At 35.8% G+C, this 18,053-nt stretch overlaps 1 protein-coding gene across 1 annotated transcript in view; it reads left to right on the forward strand.

Annotated features, from left to right (window-relative positions):
* LOC110223801 (aldehyde dehydrogenase 1A1-like) overlaps positions 1 to 18,053 on the forward strand; it is a 39,257-nt gene that overhangs the window by 9,688 nt on the left and 11,516 nt on the right. Inside the window, exons 4-10 of the mRNA XM_021009493.2 lie at positions 3,780 to 3,909; positions 8,011 to 8,072; positions 9,082 to 9,210; positions 11,121 to 11,234; positions 13,591 to 13,693; positions 16,626 to 16,810; positions 17,816 to 17,980. Coding sequence (XP_020865152.1) covers positions 3,780 to 3,909; positions 8,011 to 8,072; positions 9,082 to 9,210; positions 11,121 to 11,234; positions 13,591 to 13,693; positions 16,626 to 16,810; positions 17,816 to 17,980 — 888 coding nt within the window. The remainder of the gene's footprint in view (positions 1 to 3,779; positions 3,910 to 8,010; positions 8,073 to 9,081; positions 9,211 to 11,120; positions 11,235 to 13,590; positions 13,694 to 16,625; positions 16,811 to 17,815; positions 17,981 to 18,053) is intronic.

Raw genomic sequence — 18,053 nt, forward strand, 5'->3', positions numbered from 1 at the left:
CATATGTGTATGTATGCATATATACACACATATTCAATATATGTATATTTACACATATGTATGTACAAAGAGCATAAGAAATGCCTTTTGAGAATGTATTTGTCCTCTCTCCCTCTGTTGAAAGAAATCTTATTGACAGTTCCTTTAACAGGTAGTAGTAGCACTAGTTGTAGCAGTAGTGGTGGTAGTGGAGGTGGTGGTAGTGGTAGTAGTATTAATCATAATAACTCAACATTTATATGGCATCTTTAGAGGATTATAAAGCACTTAATCACAGAAGTGGAACAGATCTAGAAAGCATCTAGCTTAACTTCTACAATTTAACAAAAAATGTCATCTAGTTTTTGCTTGAAGACCTCCAGTAAAGGAGAAACCACTATTCCCAAGGTAGCCCATTCTGTGCTTGGATATCTTTAATCTTCTAAGGAAGATTATGTCTTTATATTAAATCTAAAACTGCCTTGTTGAACTTCTATTATTTAGGCCTAGCTATGTGAGCTATGGCCAAGCAGAAGAACAGGTCAAGTCCCTTTCCATGTGGCTTTCCTTCAAATATTTTAAATTTTTTTGGCTGCCATATTAAAGAGCTGGCACAGATTGAATTTTCATCCTACTGGAAGGTCATAAATCTTGTTCAGAAGAACCAATATCTAGCTCCTCTATACCCTTCATAGCTTTTGTCTGTGAAGCTGATTCTTTGAGCCTGTATCTATAACAATACTACTTCTGTTTCTGCCTCTATTGTTCATCATCAAAATGTTCTCCATTACGCTCTCCTCATCTCACTCAAGAATTTGTTCACATGGTGACTTCTTAAACTAACATACCACTTCATCCCCCTTTTGCCTCTATTCTTTCTTTGGAAAAAGGTTACATTCTACAAGCATATTTTAGCTACTTACCTCATTTTGAGCCAAGGATCACTGATACCTATCAAATCAAGTTCACCTCCTTACATTAAACTCTTCTATTAAACTTCATTGTTTCCCATATATTCTCACATAGTATTCCCATATTCCCATAGATATTGTTTCCCATATATATCCCTATATACTTATGTATAGATGTTTGAGGTTATACATTGGTTCTATCACTTGCTCTTACCTTAGATTTTGTCTCTTTGAATTTTGGGGTAACCACTACCACTCCCATTAGATAGTCTAGCTACTCAACATGGTAGTGTTAGCTTGGTAAGCAGTTTTGTCCCTCCTTTCTTTTCAGTCATAAAACGCTTGATTAAATTTGTAAGATATCAGGAATACTCATTCTTACTAACCCTTTTTGTGTGTACTACATCTTTAGCCAAGAGCCCATAACTTCTATATTTTAAGTCATGGTCTATACATACATACATATATATATATATATATATATATATATACACATATATATATATATATGTAATTCAGTTTTCAGAAAAGAATCACAAATTGTTTACTTTCCTAACAATAAACGTGTGAAGTTGATATTAATTAAAATTATCTACATGTTATGGATAAAGATATTCAGTGAGATTGTAACCTATCTAAAGTTTATAACAACATTAGATTTTAATACTGGGAAGAATGTTAGCAATTTTCTAGTCCTGAGCATTCTTAACTTATAGATAAGGTGACTGAAAAATGACTTGTCTAAGTCCACATAGACAGAAATTATTAGAGGCAGGATTCAATGCTGGTCTCCTAACTCTAAATCCAGGATTATTCCTATGCAGAGGTAATAAATAAATAAAATAAAAGTTAAATAAATAAAAAAATAAAAGTTTGATCTTATCATATTTATTTAACCAAAGCATCATGTAAATTATCAAGTCTCTGGTAAATTCTTCTGTCCCTAGACTCACAGATTCTTCTGTCTCTAGAGGTGGTAAGGAAAAACAATAAGTGAAAAAATATGTATTTTAGAATTAATAATGTGAATACATGTTTTGACATTCATATCATTCATATGCACATCGCATCTCTTGGGCTATACTTAATATTTTAGTGATTTATAGGTTGGCAGTTAATCAATTAAAGAATGTGACCCCCAAAAAACCAAACTCATAGAAGTCCTAGAAATTTTGAGCTGAAAGTTATCTTAGAGGACACGTAGTTGGATACTCTTATTTAAACAAGAAGAAAACTTTGTTACGTATAAAGCTTGCTTGGAGAGCATTCCCATTGAACCTTCTCTCTTCCAGTCAGGACTAAATGACACTTGAATTTATTCAATCCAACAATAATATATTTAACTTCTACTGTATATGGTGCTGTGCAAGGTGTTGACATTATAAATATAAAATAAGACTTATTGTACCAAAACAATAAATATCAGAAATGCTATGTCCCTGGTATGCCAAACAGTGTTTTGAGGATCAAATTATTTTAGATCAAAGGGATGTTCACTTATGTAGGACTTACTATGTATCGCAAACTGTGCTAGGTGATTTATTACAAATATTATCTCATTTGACCTTCACAACAACCCTGTGAGGTAGGTGCTTTTATTATCCTCATTTTACAGCTGAAGAAACTGAAGCAGACAGAGGTTATGTGACTTACCCAGGGTCATATAGCTAGTAAATGTATGAAGCTAAGTTTGAACTCAGGTCTGCCTAATTCCAGTCCCAGTCATCAGTGCACCATACCACCAACTGACTCACAATTGTTAAATTGATATAATTCATGTGAAAGAAGCTAATAAACTGAAAAATGTTATATAAATAGTATCAGTATTATTCACTCCCTTCCAGAAGAGAGTTGCCACAAAGAAGTGAACACGATCTTTTATATAAAATACCAAGCCTCGCTAGGATCAAAACACCATCATTTTGAAAATTATGAGCCTTCAGAATATAAATTATCCATTCTATCAAGTGATATCTTATCAGTGTATAACTATCAAGTGTCTATTATGTTCAAAGCCCTGTACTTAGTAGGGGAAAAGACATGGTCCCTTTCTATATTAAGATTATAATCTATTGGGGCAGCTAGGTGGTGCAGTGAATAGAGCACTGGCCTTGAAGTCCGGAGTACCTGAGTTCAAATCCCACCTCATACCAAACACTTCACATTTACTAGCTGTGTGACCTTGGGCAAGTCACTTAACCCCAATTGCCTAAAAGGGGAAAAAAAATTATAATCTGTTGGGAGTTGGATGGGAAGGGGTAAGAATATGCTATGTATATTAATCTTCCTTACTGATAGATCAGTTCATGTCATTCTTCTGTTTAAATTCCTTAATGCTTCCTACTGCTCATCAATTGCCCTTCAGGGCAATCCCACAATGTGATCCCACCACAGCTTTATCTAAGATTGCTTTGTTCTATGTATTCTCCTTTTAATCTGTGAAGAGTAAACGATTATCTTATGAATACTTTGACAGTGGTGTATCTCTCAGAACATGATGGAAACCCCTAAAGATGTATTTTCAAGAGTAATCACAACAAAAATATGTGATTTCTTCAGTAGAAGGAGCACCTCGTCTGCTAACTCCTAAATCCTACATAAGACTATTTTGGAGATAGGTGGGCTAACTCTTAATATCCTACATATGACTTATTTTGGAGAGAGGTCTTAGGATGTTGCCATAAGCACGCAGAGCTTAAGTGGCATTCCCAGGATCACTCTAGTAAGTGTTAGAAGAAACAGTGAAACCCAGGTCTTCCTGACTCCAAACCTATCTACCACTCTTCCCTCCTTCATTATACCAGATTGTTGCCTGAAATAGAATTAATCTAATACTTTCTTTTAATACTGTATGAAACTCAATTTGGGACCTCATCTTTTTTTTTTCAGACAATGGAAGCATTGAATGCTGGAAAAATATTTGCCAATGCCTATCTGATGGACTTAAGGTTGTCTGCGAATATTATACGCTACTATGCAAGCTGGACTGATAAGATTCAAGGTCGTACAATCCCAATTGGTAAGTAAATTTGAGAAGCATTTTTTAAAAATGCATATTAGCATTTGGTGCTAGAATTATTTTTAATATTCTCTACTACTCTTTGCTCTTTTCTGCTAGTCTCTCTTCCTTTGCTTTAGTCTCACATAGACTTTGCCAAAGCCAACTCTTCTACTTGTATACAAGATCCTATTCCCTCCCATCCTCACCAGCAGATTGTATTCCACAGTCATCCCCCCTCTTTCTTGAATCTTGAATCTTTGCCTTTTAAGCAGGCTCCAGTTTTCCTTATCCTTAATATACTTTCACTACACCCTCTTATCCCCTCATCACCTTTTATCTCACCCTTTCTCAGCCAAACTGCTTGAAAACAAACAAACAAACAAAAACCCTAAGAAACAACTTTACAGTTAGTTGCTGTAAAGTTTCTCTCCTTTTACTCCTCAGCCATTCACAATCTTCTTTCCACTCTCATCACTCAACTGCTGGTGTTCTTAATTACCACATCTGATATTCTTTTCTGAGCCCTAATCCTTCTCAACCCATTTGCTGAGTTTCACATGTTAACCATCCTTTCCTCCTGGATACTCTCTCCCCTCTAAGTTTTTCAGACACTACTCTCTCCTGCTTTAACTCCAACCATCTGCCTGTTTGGTTTGTTTTTTTTTTTAATATGAATAGCATTTTATTTTTCCAAATACATGTAAAGACAATTTTAAACATTCATTTTTATAAGATTTTGATTTCCAAATTTCCCTCCCTCCCTTCTTCCCTCTTTTCCCTCCCCAAGATAACAAGCAATCTGATATAGGTTATCCATGTGTAATATGTAAAACACATTTCCATATCAGTGACTATTTCTCCTCAGTCTCTGTGCTGACTTACCTATATCCCATCTTCTGACTGTGGGTGTCCCATAAAGTTCTTTCTGATGCTTCTTCTCTTCTCCCTTTATATTCCTTTTAGCAACTTCTTCAGTTTCTATGGGTTGAACACTTGTCTTTAAACAGATAACTTCTCTTTTATATATCTAGCCACAATCTATCCTTTGAACTTCACTTTCACATCCTCAGTTACCTTCTGGACATTTCAAACTGGGTATTGTAAAGATATCTTAAGGATAACATTTCTAAAATTGAACTTATTATCTTTGCTGCTTTAACTCTTTTCATTTCCAGACTTTAATGCACCATCCTCCTTCCATTGCATCATATTCATTGACTTGGACTCCTCACCCTACATACCCAATCTGTGCCCAAATCTTGCCATTCCTATTTTAATGACAACCTTCCTATCCAATACCTTCTCTCTACTTACACAAATATTGACTTTGTTTATGCCAAGGGTGGGGAACCTGGAGCCTTGAGGCCACATGTGACCTTCTAGGTTCTTGGGGGCAGCCTTTTGAATGAGTACAAGTTTTCTAGAACAAATCCTTTTATTAAGGTAATTTATTTTGGGAAGTTTGGGTTCAATCAAAGGACCACATTTGAGGACCTAGAGGGCCGTATGTGGCCTTGAGGGCATAGGTTCCCCACCCTTGGCTTAGGCTATCATCTTCTCTTGACAAGATTACAAAAACAGCCTCTTAATTGGTCTACTTTTCTCAAATATTTTCTCACTCCAGTCAATGCTATCCACTACTTCCAAAATGATTTTCTTATAGTGCAAATCTGACTATGTGACTCCTCTATTCAATCAGTTCCAATGGCTTCTTAGTTCATTAAGGATCAAATATAAACTCATCTATTTAAAATTTGAAGATCTGGGCCCAACGTATCTTTCCAATTACATTAAACCCTATTCTCCTTCCTATATTCTGTGTTGCAAATAAACTGACCTTCTCTGTTACTCATACATGATACTCCACACCTCTCTCCAGGCTTTGGTAATGGCTTTCTCATATTCTTCTAATGCATTCCCTCCTCACCTTTTCCTCACAGAGCCCCTTTGTTCTTTCAAAATGCAGTTCAAAGTCTAGAGGAAGCTTTTCCTAGGATCCCCAATTTTGTGCCCTCTCCTCCAAATTATCTTGTATTTTACTACTTTATATACATTTTTATTATTATGTATCACATTATAATTCTATATGATATATCTTCTCTATTTATTAACTTTGCATTTATACTGAATATCTTTTTATGTGTTCATGTCTCTCTCACCTGAATACAAGCTTATCAAACGTAGGGACTGCTTCCTTCTTTGTATGTGTATACCAGGCTCCTAGCACAATGTTTGACACAAAATGATGCTTAACAAAAATCTGTGGTCATTTGTTGATTAATAATGAAGAATTTCTATTGCAAAAATCTGTTAATATTTATTTCATGCCTTTGAAAAGCTAAGCAAAATTATGTCATTAATAGGTATAGAGATATTTTTTAAAATAAATACAATATGAAATATACTAAAGTACAATAATTATTGAAAAGAGTAAAATTTAACACACATACACCTATGTTTAGATCAGACATTTCAAAGTTACACTTAATGTTATTTCTCATTGTGGGGGGTTTTCTTTTGTTTTTAGTCTGCAATGAGATGTTATGCTCATATATCAAGCAATAGTTAGCTGATGTATTTTCAATACTCCATACAACCACCTGCCCTAGCCTTGCTTTGCACTGTTGATTTAAAACTTTTCCTGAAAGGTGTTGACTCAGAAAAAGATAAAAATGAATCCATAACTTTTTAGCTTCCAGTCTCAGATTGGCGATGGGAAAGAATGCATTTGGGGTGTTTTTGTTTGGCAATGCAGGTGATGTTATGGAATGATAAATACTTAGATATCTGAAAAACAGGAATTGTTAGTATAATTCAGCTCAGCTAGAATTCAGAAAAGAAGAAATTTAAATGACATACTTGTCTAAAATTACTTACTACGTGAAGGAGAGGAAGAGTTTGAGCATAAAGGTTGGGAGATCAGCCAAGTGTTCGTCTAAAACTTGCTTCTAAAGAGCAAATGGAGGAAAGTTGTTCTCAAGACATGCTCTACTTCCAGCATACAGGACTGACTTCACTTTCCAGTTTAATGAGCCTGATAGTGGAAGATTTGATGGAAATTATCTTTAAGTTTCCCTAAGGATTTAAAATAACCCTAGCAACACTGAAACTATCTAAAAACTAATAAAGAAGCCCAGCCAAGGTGAACCACAGATGTGAGATGGGGATTGGGCAGGTCAGCAGCAGTGAAACACAAAATGGGAATGACAAGAGAATAAGGAAATAGTGCTATACAGACATGGGGCTTTGGGGGGGAATCTAATTTCTATTTTGGTTAAGTGCAAGAAGGAATAAAGTGCACAAATGGATTGAAATGAATGAATATTGAAAAGCAACAAACATTTAATCACCAAAGTCATTTCTTTGCTAGGTTTTCAGGAAATACAAACAGGAAAATTTTTTTAAAAATTAGCAAGAAAGGCAAAATTGAATCTTAAGCAAGTAGAAGAAGTCGAATTCAGATTTAAACCAGAAGGCTTTGGGTAAGGATAAGAGAGAAAAAGAAGATGAGGGAATGTTTGTAGCTTTCTTGTTTTTATTATTTAAATCATTTAGGACAAGCAACTCATGGAAGTGGTACCGCCAGCCAAGGAAATCAAGCATATCTATTTTAGGAAGCCTGAACACTCTTTTGCTGTTAAATCATTTGTATACAACAACTCCAGGATGGCCTTTTGCCTTGCTCCCTGCCTACCCACCACCTCCACATACATGCCATTCTCTGTTATTTTCCCATTGATTTTCTTTAAGTCTTTGCAAATAAATTTCAGAATGCTTGAGAGACTGGATTATGCCATCTTTTGAGTCCCTTCTAATACCTATCTGTATAGCTGTTCTGACATGACTAGGGTGTATCGTTTGAGTCACATCAAATATCGTAGCATATAATAAAGGTCATTTAAATAAAAAATAAATAAACCCACATTTGTCATGGTAAGATTTTAAATGTCTTATTGATAAAAAGGAGATGATAATAACATATACTATTACACCAGGAAATATTATGAAAACTGCTTTCTCTATATAGAAAATGTTTGCCTTTGTTTGCTTCAACTGGCTATTTCAGAACAATATTTGTCTGATATACCAGGATTGTTTGTTTATTTTGATTTATTTCAGATGGAAAGTTTTTCACATATACAAGACATGAACCTATCGGTGTTTGTGGCCAAATCCTTCCTGTAAGTTGCTTCCACATATAAAATCTTGAAAACTATTTTTGAAAACATACATTTTAAAAAATTCCTTTATCAAGAGTTCATTTTTAATGAGATTTCCTTTAAAGCTGAAGGAATATCACCTGGATGTTGAAAGATTTGCACTTTCCAGCATGTCATTTACATAGATAAGTGATTAAGTAAATAATAAGATAAATAAATGAATTGATAAATAAATATAGATGAATATAATACCATAAATACTTCACTGATCTCTATACCTTCAAAAAACTAGTTGATGTACTGGGTGCCTTCTACTTTTGAAACACAATATAATAATTTTAAAACAGTAACAAGTGGTAAAAGAACAAGAAGTATTTTAGCCTTTAATCACTTATTGTCACACTAAGAATTTGGTTCCTAATCCATGAAACGTTATTCTTTTGGCAGAAAAATCATTCATAAGGACACAAATTAAAGGGCCAACCTTGTCCTTCCTTCCCAGCCCCACACTCAGCAGTTGTTTTTTTCTAAATGTTCTTTTAAAATATATATGAGTTGCCATTGAACTTGTACTCATTTAAAATGTATGAGATTACAAATTGAGTTGGTACTACTATAATTATTACTATTTAGTGTTTGGGAAATGTTGAATGTGTGGGAAACATAGTGACTGAAATTCAGTTCATTATTTTAATATTTCACAAATCTATGATTCCGACAGTGTGGATTCTCCTGTCTTTGATCTTAATGATATTCTCCCAGTGGAGATATTCTTCCTAAGTTGTTTTTGAGAGTTGGTAGCCACTCCTCTGATTAACCTCTGCAAACATAACTGTCTTGGTCTTTAGATGACAAATAACTTATCACCTCTCCTAAAATCAGAAGGCATTTAGCTGGATAGAACCTTCTAGAACTTCCATTCCATTGCTCACAGTCACCTTATGCCACCATGAGACATCAGCATATGTGTTTAAAGAAAAATATGATTCAGTATTAATGAAGAAATCAATGTTCATCTATTGTTTTATAGTGGAATTTCCCTTTGGTTGTAACAGTTGTGAAAATGGCACCTGCCCTTTGCTGTGGAAACACTGTGGTTATCAAACCAGCAGAACAGACCCCACTCACTATTCTTTATCTAGCATCATTAATTAAAGAGGTAAGTTTGCTAAGTCCCAATATGCTCCCTAACAATGTACTATGTGAAAAATTGGAATACTGCCCTCACTAAGAAGCATTCTGCTAATCCAAATTCCTTGCTCTGCATTATGTGAAACCACTACTTTACCTAACTGCGAATTGGCTATTGGGCCGTGCCCATTGTGAGAAAACATTAAAATCCTTGACACTGACTTCAGAAAATCCACATAATATATCCCAGCATGGAAAGACTTGCACAAAATGATGTAGCAGGTGAGTAGAACCAAGAGAATATTGTTTACAGTAAAGCAATATGGTTTTAAGAATGGCTTTGAGGGGCAGCTAGGTGGTGCAGTAGATAAAGTCAGGAAGCCCTGTAGTCAGCAGGACCTGAGTTCAAATCCAGCCTCAGACACATAACGCTCCCTAGCTGTGTGACCCTAGGCAAGTTACTGAACCCCATTGCCTAGCCCAAAAAAAAAAAAAAAGAATGACTTTGAGCAATTAAGTCATTTTGGCTATTGTAAAAACACAAATTAAAAATAAGGGAGACATGAAAAAAGAAGCTATCTGGATCCATAGAAAGAACTGATAAATAGAAGTATGTATAGAATAATTTTATATATACATAACCATTGTATCTAACAGTGGCCATCTCTAGGGGGAGGAGAAGAAAAAAGAAATTTACGTGATATCTTTGTTGTATATCTGGAGGGAATAACAAATTGTACATGATAGATTTGCTGTTTCACGTACAATCATCTTTTTGATTGTACTATATTATGGAAATTCTTGTTTTCTAGGGGTCAGAAACAAAATTGTCTATGCCTAAATGTCTCAGAAAAACACATTTTAATTCCTCATGTTGCTTATTTTTCTGTTTATAAAATTTAGGTGGCATCATATTTAGGTTACCAATATACCTTTTTCTGTTTGTTCAGATTGTATGTGGTTTTGAATAACCTTCGTAGTTACCATCCTCCTCACATACAAACCCTATTTTATTATTCATCAATATTTCAATTTCTCAGTGTACAAGCTCTTTCCACTGACACGGATCGTGCCCACGTTTGTTGTTGTTGAAAGTGGAGAAGTCTTAAGAGTTGCTGCAGCTGAAAAATATGATACTGTGCAACCAACAAGGCCCAAACTTAGGCTGATTGTTGGACAGTTGGTATAGATTTCATCGCTAATCTGGTTTCAAAGCTTGTCTAGCTCAGCAGCACCTTCTAGGGCTTGTACTTTGAGCCAGATAGCAAAACTCAGGCCTCCTCTAAAGTCTTACTCTAATACCTCATCATGATGTGAAATATTTAAGGATGGGAATGTTCTTTTCTCTCAAGAACTCTAACACCTAAATCTGACTCTTCAATGGTTATTTCTAATGTTGTGATCTAAAAGCATTATGGGAATTAAATGTTATATCATGATGAGGCCTTAGAAAAAGAACCAAGCAGAGAAAAAGATAGAGATACATCAATAGACAGAAGAAATATGTACATACAATTCATGACTCCCTTTTCTTTCTAGCATGGTTACTACCATCTCCATTTTATCAGGAATGTCTTCAGAGCACACCAAAGATTTCTGTCATGATGAATGAATGAATGAATGAATGATATCATGCTTGGAGGAAGAGTGTTATTTTTACTTCTGTTCTTCTTCTACCTCATGAAGCATTAATCCCCAGAAACCTGTATCACCCCAAGGTCAATCTGAATGTTCTTTTTGAAAAATTTCTCACTCTTCAAGGATAAAACAAATAATGGCAATGAATTAATAGATGGGGGTTTCCTATTTGGTATAGCTACCTTCTATGATTAGATTCTGAACTTCCTGATAATGATGATAATAAGCAAGGTGTTTTCTATTCATTGTAGTTTCATATCCTTTTTCTCTGAAATTAATTTGTGGCTCTCCCTCCTTCAGGCAGGATTTCCTCCAGGAGTAGTAAATATTGTGCCTGGTTATGGACCCACAGCTGGAGCTGCCATTTCTTCTCACATGGATATAGATAAAGTGTCCTTCACGGGGTCCACAGAGGTAAGACAAGTTGGATATCAAGACATTCCCAATGGTTAGTTTATGTAGCCATTTGGGGGGCAAGTTCTATTTAAATTACAGTCATATCTAATGCCATCAAACACGGTTTAGAGGGAAGAAATTTAGAGAGAGAAAAGTCTTCAATTTAATTCAACAGGTCTTCATTAAATACCTTCTATTTGCAGGGCACTGTGCTAAGTGTGAGAGAATATAAGCCCCACTGAAGGCAAGAGTCCTGTCTCCTTTGCTTTTGTATAGTATCTAGCAGAGAGTAGGCACTGAATAACTGCTGCTTGATTAATTGATGGAGGCACTGTTATTTCCCCTCCTCACATCTATCAGACTACTCTTCCTTATTGTGATTGACATAGATAGATTAACATCAAAATAAGCTTGAATTCTATGAACAAACACCAACTGACAGGGTAGGGAAGGCCAGAATGGGGCACATTGATGAGTTGCAAGTGGATGTATAAGAACTGACTGTGATTGCCAGCAAGACAAGGTCATGGTCATGAACTGGTGTTTACACTTAGGGTTATTAGGTAATGATGACTACTGTGATGGAAACACAAATCAAGCCTTGGCAGTTTTAAATGACTCCTCTCTATTTGGGGTATTATTTCATGGGATCAAAGCTGAATGGTATGGCAGGGTTAATAAGGTCTTATATACCTATGGTGCTTTAGAGATTACAAAGCACTTTTCTTACAGCAGCCCTGTGAAGAACAGCACAGGCCTTAAAGTCAGAAATTTTGGATTCAAATCCAGGTGTTGTCATTAACTAACTGTATATATTCAGCAAATCACAATCTCTCAGTGTCTCAGTTTCCTGTTCTGTATAATAAAGGATTTGGACTAAATAAACTTTAAAGTGCCTTCCAATTCCAATAGTCTGTGAGTTGGGTAGGAAAGGCTGAGGGAGAAGGACAGGGAGAGAGAAAGATCAGTACATATGTTAAGAAAAAGAGATACCAAGTATATGCCATTCCCATCTACATCCATTACATTAATGTGTCCATCTTAACAGTTTTTAAGTATAATAACCATTCACATGGACTCCACACAAGAGTAAATCTTTTTCTAGGTTCATAGAACACAGTTGAATTAAAACTCTAAATTAGTTTTAATATAACCAAAAAACTGCAGGGAGATTTAAATATTACGTTGTAATTTATAGCAGCAGTCAGGAAGTTACATGATTTCATTGATCCATTATTCCATTGGCATCGGTAGTTCCTTAATTAATAGAACTTATAACCCTTTGATGCCTTCTCATTCTAAATAATTCCTGGCCATTTTCTCCATAGAGGGTGTACAAAAAGAACTGGAGGACTTTCATTTATAATTTTAGTATCTTCTGGGTACTCATATACCAAATGGAAATTCTAGCTATAGTCTCCTATTCTTGTTACCTGAACACCTCCTTTTCTGATCACACATAAGCTGAGTTTAATCTTTCATACTTCCAAGAGATCATTGTTGAACATGTTCTATAGCCCACTTATATAAGCCTCAAGTCTTTCTACCGAACTTTGTACTATTAGTAATTACAATTCTTTTGAGAGTATTGATAATCAGATTATTTCAGCAGTAAGATAGTTGGGATTGCTGAAAGTATTGCACATTTCTCCAATTGCAATGCAGCCTGATTTCTTCCTACTATTCAATTCTACATCTAACTCATTGTCCATCTACAGTGATTGCTATACATGTGGTCCAACTTATTTGACAGGCTATGCATCCAACTGTGATATAACCTGGGCAACATACATTTCTCATCCACTTTGGTTTTCCTGTATTGATGCACAGCAATCATGCAAAATAAAAATTAGCACTTCATAAGCACTCACTCATTTTTTTCCAGTTAGTTGAGTTGAAATATGGTACTAAAATACAGTATTATGGCACCAATTGGCATTTTAAGAGCTCCCTGTGTTGTTATGCCAAAGTTTAGCTTGGAAAACAACTTGCTAAATATTAGTTATTATAATAGAAACTGATTTCGGGGGAATTGTTATGCAGCAAGACAAAATATAGAGATATCTGAATGAAAGCAAAAGGTATCAAATGCTTTCTTCCAGTTTTCCTTCTCAATAGTGTGTTAGTTAAAAGGAGATTGAGATAGTGAACCTAAAGAACAAAGGAGATCATAGAATCACACAACTTTCCAATTGGAAAAGATACTGGAAACCATTTGGTCCAGATTCCCATCTGAGCAAATACAAAGACAAACAAACGGTATAAATGAGGGAACATCACGAGAAATACAGGACTTAGAAATTCAAGAACTATGGATGAGAGCCAAGCAACTTTCCCTACTGGGAACCAACTTCCTCTTTCTGTTCTCTTTCAGGTTGGCCTGCTAATTAAACAGGCTGCTGGGAAGAGCAACCTGAAGAGAGTTACACTGGAACTGGGAGGAAAGAGTCCTTGCATTGTATTTGCTGATGCTGACTGTTAGTATGATTAATGCTTTTTTCTCTCACTTTTACCATGTCTCAGAGCAATGTTTCACCAATATCCTGCAATGTGCTAAATCATTTCTAACTAGATTCCCGGGATGAAACTTTTTAAAAAATCAACAAGCGCTTTCTGTTTGCAAAGTACTTTGCTAGGTTCTAGAGACACAAAAGACAAAAACCAAAGCAGTTGCTCCTTTCCTGGGGCTTACATTTTACCTGAGTTTGTATTAGAATAAAACAAACAAACATAAACTCCACTATCTATACTTTTGGAAGATAATCAACAAATTAAAAAACTCTGAATTGTGCTTCACTGTCTTTTAGACCTTATCATATCAGCAGGAAGGCTAAGCTCAGGTGTAAAGGTTATGTGGACTTTGTTAATTTATTTATTTTTAGTTTTCAACTTTCACTTTCACAAGATTTTGAGTTCCAAATTTTCTCCCCATCTCACCCATCCCCACATGCTAAGATGGCATGCATTCTGAATACCCCTTTCCCTAATCTGCCCTCTCTTTTATCTCCCCCCTTCTCTTATCCCCTTCCCCTTTTATTTTCCTGTAGGGCAGGATAGATTTCTATAACCCTTGCCTGTATATCTTATTTCTCAGTTGCATGTGAAAACAATTTTGAACATTTGTTTTTAAAACTTTGGGTTCCAAATTTTCTCCCTTCCTCACTCTCCACCTGCTGTCATTGAGAAGGCAAGAAACTCGATACAGGTTATACACGTGTAGTCATGCAAAACACTTCCATAGTAGTCATGTTGTGAAAAACTAATATTTCCCTTCATCCTATCCCACCCTCCATTTATTCTATTCTCTCTTTTGACCCTATCCCTCTTCAGAAGTGTTTTCTTCTGATTACTCCCTTCCCAATCTGCCCTCCCCTCTATCATCCCCCCACTCTCTTATCCCTTTCCCCCCTATTTTCCTGTAGGGTAAGCTAGATTTCCATACCCAATTGAGTGTGTATGTTATTCCCTCCTTAAGCCAAATCCAATGAGAATGAGATTCATTCATTCCCTCTCACCTTCCCCCACTTCCCTTCCACTGTAAAAGCCTTTTCTTGTCTGTTTTGTATGAGATGATTTACCCTGTTCTACCTCTCTCTTTCTCCTTCTTTGAGTATAATCCTCTCTCATGCCTTAATTTTACTCTCCAGATATCACTCCTTTATCTTCAACTCACCCTGTGCCCTCTATCTATCAATCTATCAGTCAGTCTATCTCTCTATCTCTCTATCTAATTTTTCCCTCCAACTACCCTAATACTGACAAAGGTCTCATGAGTTACAAATATCATCTTTCCATGTAGGAATGTAAACAGTTCAACCTTAATTAGTCCCTTACGATTTCTCTTTCCTGTTTACCTCTTTATGCTTCTCTTGAGTCTTGTCTTTGAAAGTCGAATTTTCTATTCAGCTCTGGTCTTTTCATCAAGAATGCTTGAAAGTCTTCTATTTCACTGAATGTCCATTTTTCCCCTGAAGGATGATACTCAGTTTTGCTGGATAGGTAATTCTTGGCTGTAATCCTGTCTCCTTTGACCTCTGAAATATTATATCCCAAGCCCTCCAATCCCTTAATGTAGAAGCTGCTAAATCTTGTGTTATCCTGATTGTGTTTCCACAATACCTGAATTGTTTCTTTTTGGCTGCTAGCAATATTTTCCCCTTGACCTGGGAATATAAGGACTTTGGGCATGGTACTGTACCATCTACTTCCTGACATTTTTACTGCATAACTTTTTAGATGATACTGTCCTTGCATTTTCTGTACTACCCTAGGAGACACTTTTGCTTTTAAAAGTTTTTTTCCCCGCAAGTTAGTTCAGAAGGATTTTAAGAAGGTGAGAAAATTCCATCTACTTAAAAGAATCTGAGTACTTGGATTGTTATAATAAAATGATGATAACAAAAATAACAGTAAGACCTGGCATGTACACATAAATATATATGTGTGTGTGAATGTGTATATATATGTGTGTAGCTTGGAAAAGTGATTTACCAATAGTATCTCATTTGATCGTCACAACTCTGGGAAGTAGATGACATTATTATCCCCATTTTTTTACAGTTGAGGAAAATGAGTTTAAGTAGCCTGCCCAAGGTCACATAACTACTAAGTATCAGAGGTTAGAGCTGAACTCGAGTTTTATTGGCTCTAGACTTTATCACTGTAAAATTTAGTGGTGTCTAACTTATCAAAGGGTAATATGGGAAGTCTCCTAAACTGAATAGTAAATAGATTAAATTGTCCTTTCAGCTAGGAAATAAGTTGACCTTTGCAATATGCAAAGTTTAAAAACATTGTGCGTAACTCCAAAGCTAAACTTCTGGGAAATTAGTATATTAAAAACACTATATTGTCTTCTAACAGAGACTTAACCATAAAACAATCATATAACTTCTAAACATGCATATAACTATCTCAACAATACATAAGCAGGTGTTTTTTTGGTTTGTTTTTATTTGAAGGATATTGACTCACTTTTTGAGGCATTTTGAAAGATTCTTTCTGTAGAACAAGATTAAAAAATTGAAAGAAAAAAAAAGGAACTTCAGCTTTCTTTCCAGTAGTCCCTTTTACCACAGCCAAGCCAGAGAACAATTACTCCAGTCTTTTCAAACATTTTGATCAAATTGAGCCCAAGAGACTTTAATCATTTCAACTTTTCCCCACTATCCAGTTTTAATGCAGTCTCCATCCACCCAGTGACAGTGAGGTTCAAAAAGAGCCATAGAATATATGCTGTGTATTTTAAGGAGTAAAAGATACTTATTATCCTCTTGGCAAAAAAGAATGTGTGTGTGTGTGTGTGTGTGTGTGTGTGTGTGTGTGTTGTAATCATCTTTTTGAAATGTGTTCTCTTTGACTTTGTGTAGCATTTATATAACCAGTGGTTTGGTGATGTTTCCTTTACAGTGGATAGTGCTGTAGAAACTGCACACCAGGGTTTGTTCTTCCACCAAGGTCAGTGCTGCATTGCCGCATCAAGGCTTTTTGTGGAAGAGTCTATTTACGATGAGTTTGTTCGGAAGAGTGTAGAGCGTGCCAAGAAATACACTCTGGGGAATCCTCTGAAACCAGGAATACTGCAAGGCCCTCAGGTTGGTAAATAAAGGAATGCACACAATAGAAAACAAAACAATAGAGAGAAGGAGGTTTGTGTTTATTTCCTTTCTCTGGATCCAGAATGAAATGAGGATGATGCTGGCCTTGCTTGTTTTTCTGGGCAAGACTGGAATAGATTGAAAAGATGTACACAGTCAGAATTTCCCAACTTGAGGCAGGGAACAGAACTTCCTAGTGGAAATCTCCCCTCAGACACTAACTATATGACCATGGGCAAGGCTCTCAGTTTGTTTCTTCATCTGTAAAATGGAAATAATAATAGCACCTACCTCATAGGGGTTCAAATGAATAAACATATGAATAGTACTAGGCAAACCTTGAAGTGATATATACAGGCTATTATTCCTTATTTATTTAAAAATAAATCCCTCAGCTCTCTGTATTCAGGGAATAATCATAATGATGTTCTCACATGCCCTCTTGCCTGGTACAGAAAAGAGGAGTCTTACTGAGTAGCGTCCCTCAAATGAAGATCAGATTAATTCCTTTAACCAAAATGGGCATATTTCACATTTTTTCACTAATGCAGAGGTGATGTAAGACCTAGAAGCTGGTGGAACATGATAAGAGTTTGTACTTCAATATAAAATTCAAACTTTCCCTTTACTAAACTGCTTCCCTGAATTCAGGTCTAAACCATTGTCTTCTTTCTCCACCACCTTTTCCTATTTCCTCCTTCCTTATAAACTCCGCATTCGTTTCTCTCATTCCACAGGCCACCTTACAACCCATCCTTCCCTCTTGCTCCAACTTTTGCCCATTCCCATGATGTATTAGATTCACTTAGGTTATACTTTACGAAGATAGAGTTTGTTTTTAACCTAACTTCAAGGCTAAGAAAACTATTTAGATATATTTGCACATTTAACCATTTTCTTTTTTTCTTAATCACAAGTTCAAAGAATCATTGTCACTCTCAGTTTAATTTTTCTTTCTTTTCTGTTATCCTTCCCTCCTCTGCCCCTCATATTTTCATTTAGATTGATAAAGAGCAGTACAATAAAATACTTGACCTCATTGAGAGTGGGAAGAAGGAAGGTGCCAAATTGGAATGTGGAGGAGGCCCTTGGGGAGACAAAGGTTTCTTCATCCAGCCCACAGTTTTCTCCAATGTTACTGATGGCATGCGCATCGCCAAAGAAGAGGTAAAGGACTTGATTCCATTCTATTCTTCAGTTACTTTCTTTATTGCTACACACTTGAACACAAAGCGTCCAT

Source organism: Phascolarctos cinereus, unplaced genomic scaffold (assembly GCF_003287225.1).
Source record: "Phascolarctos cinereus isolate Bilbo 61053 unplaced genomic scaffold, phaCin_HiC Scaffold_4;HRSCAF=312, whole genome shotgun sequence".
Classification (NCBI taxonomy): domain Eukaryota; kingdom Metazoa; phylum Chordata; class Mammalia; order Diprotodontia; family Phascolarctidae; genus Phascolarctos; species Phascolarctos cinereus.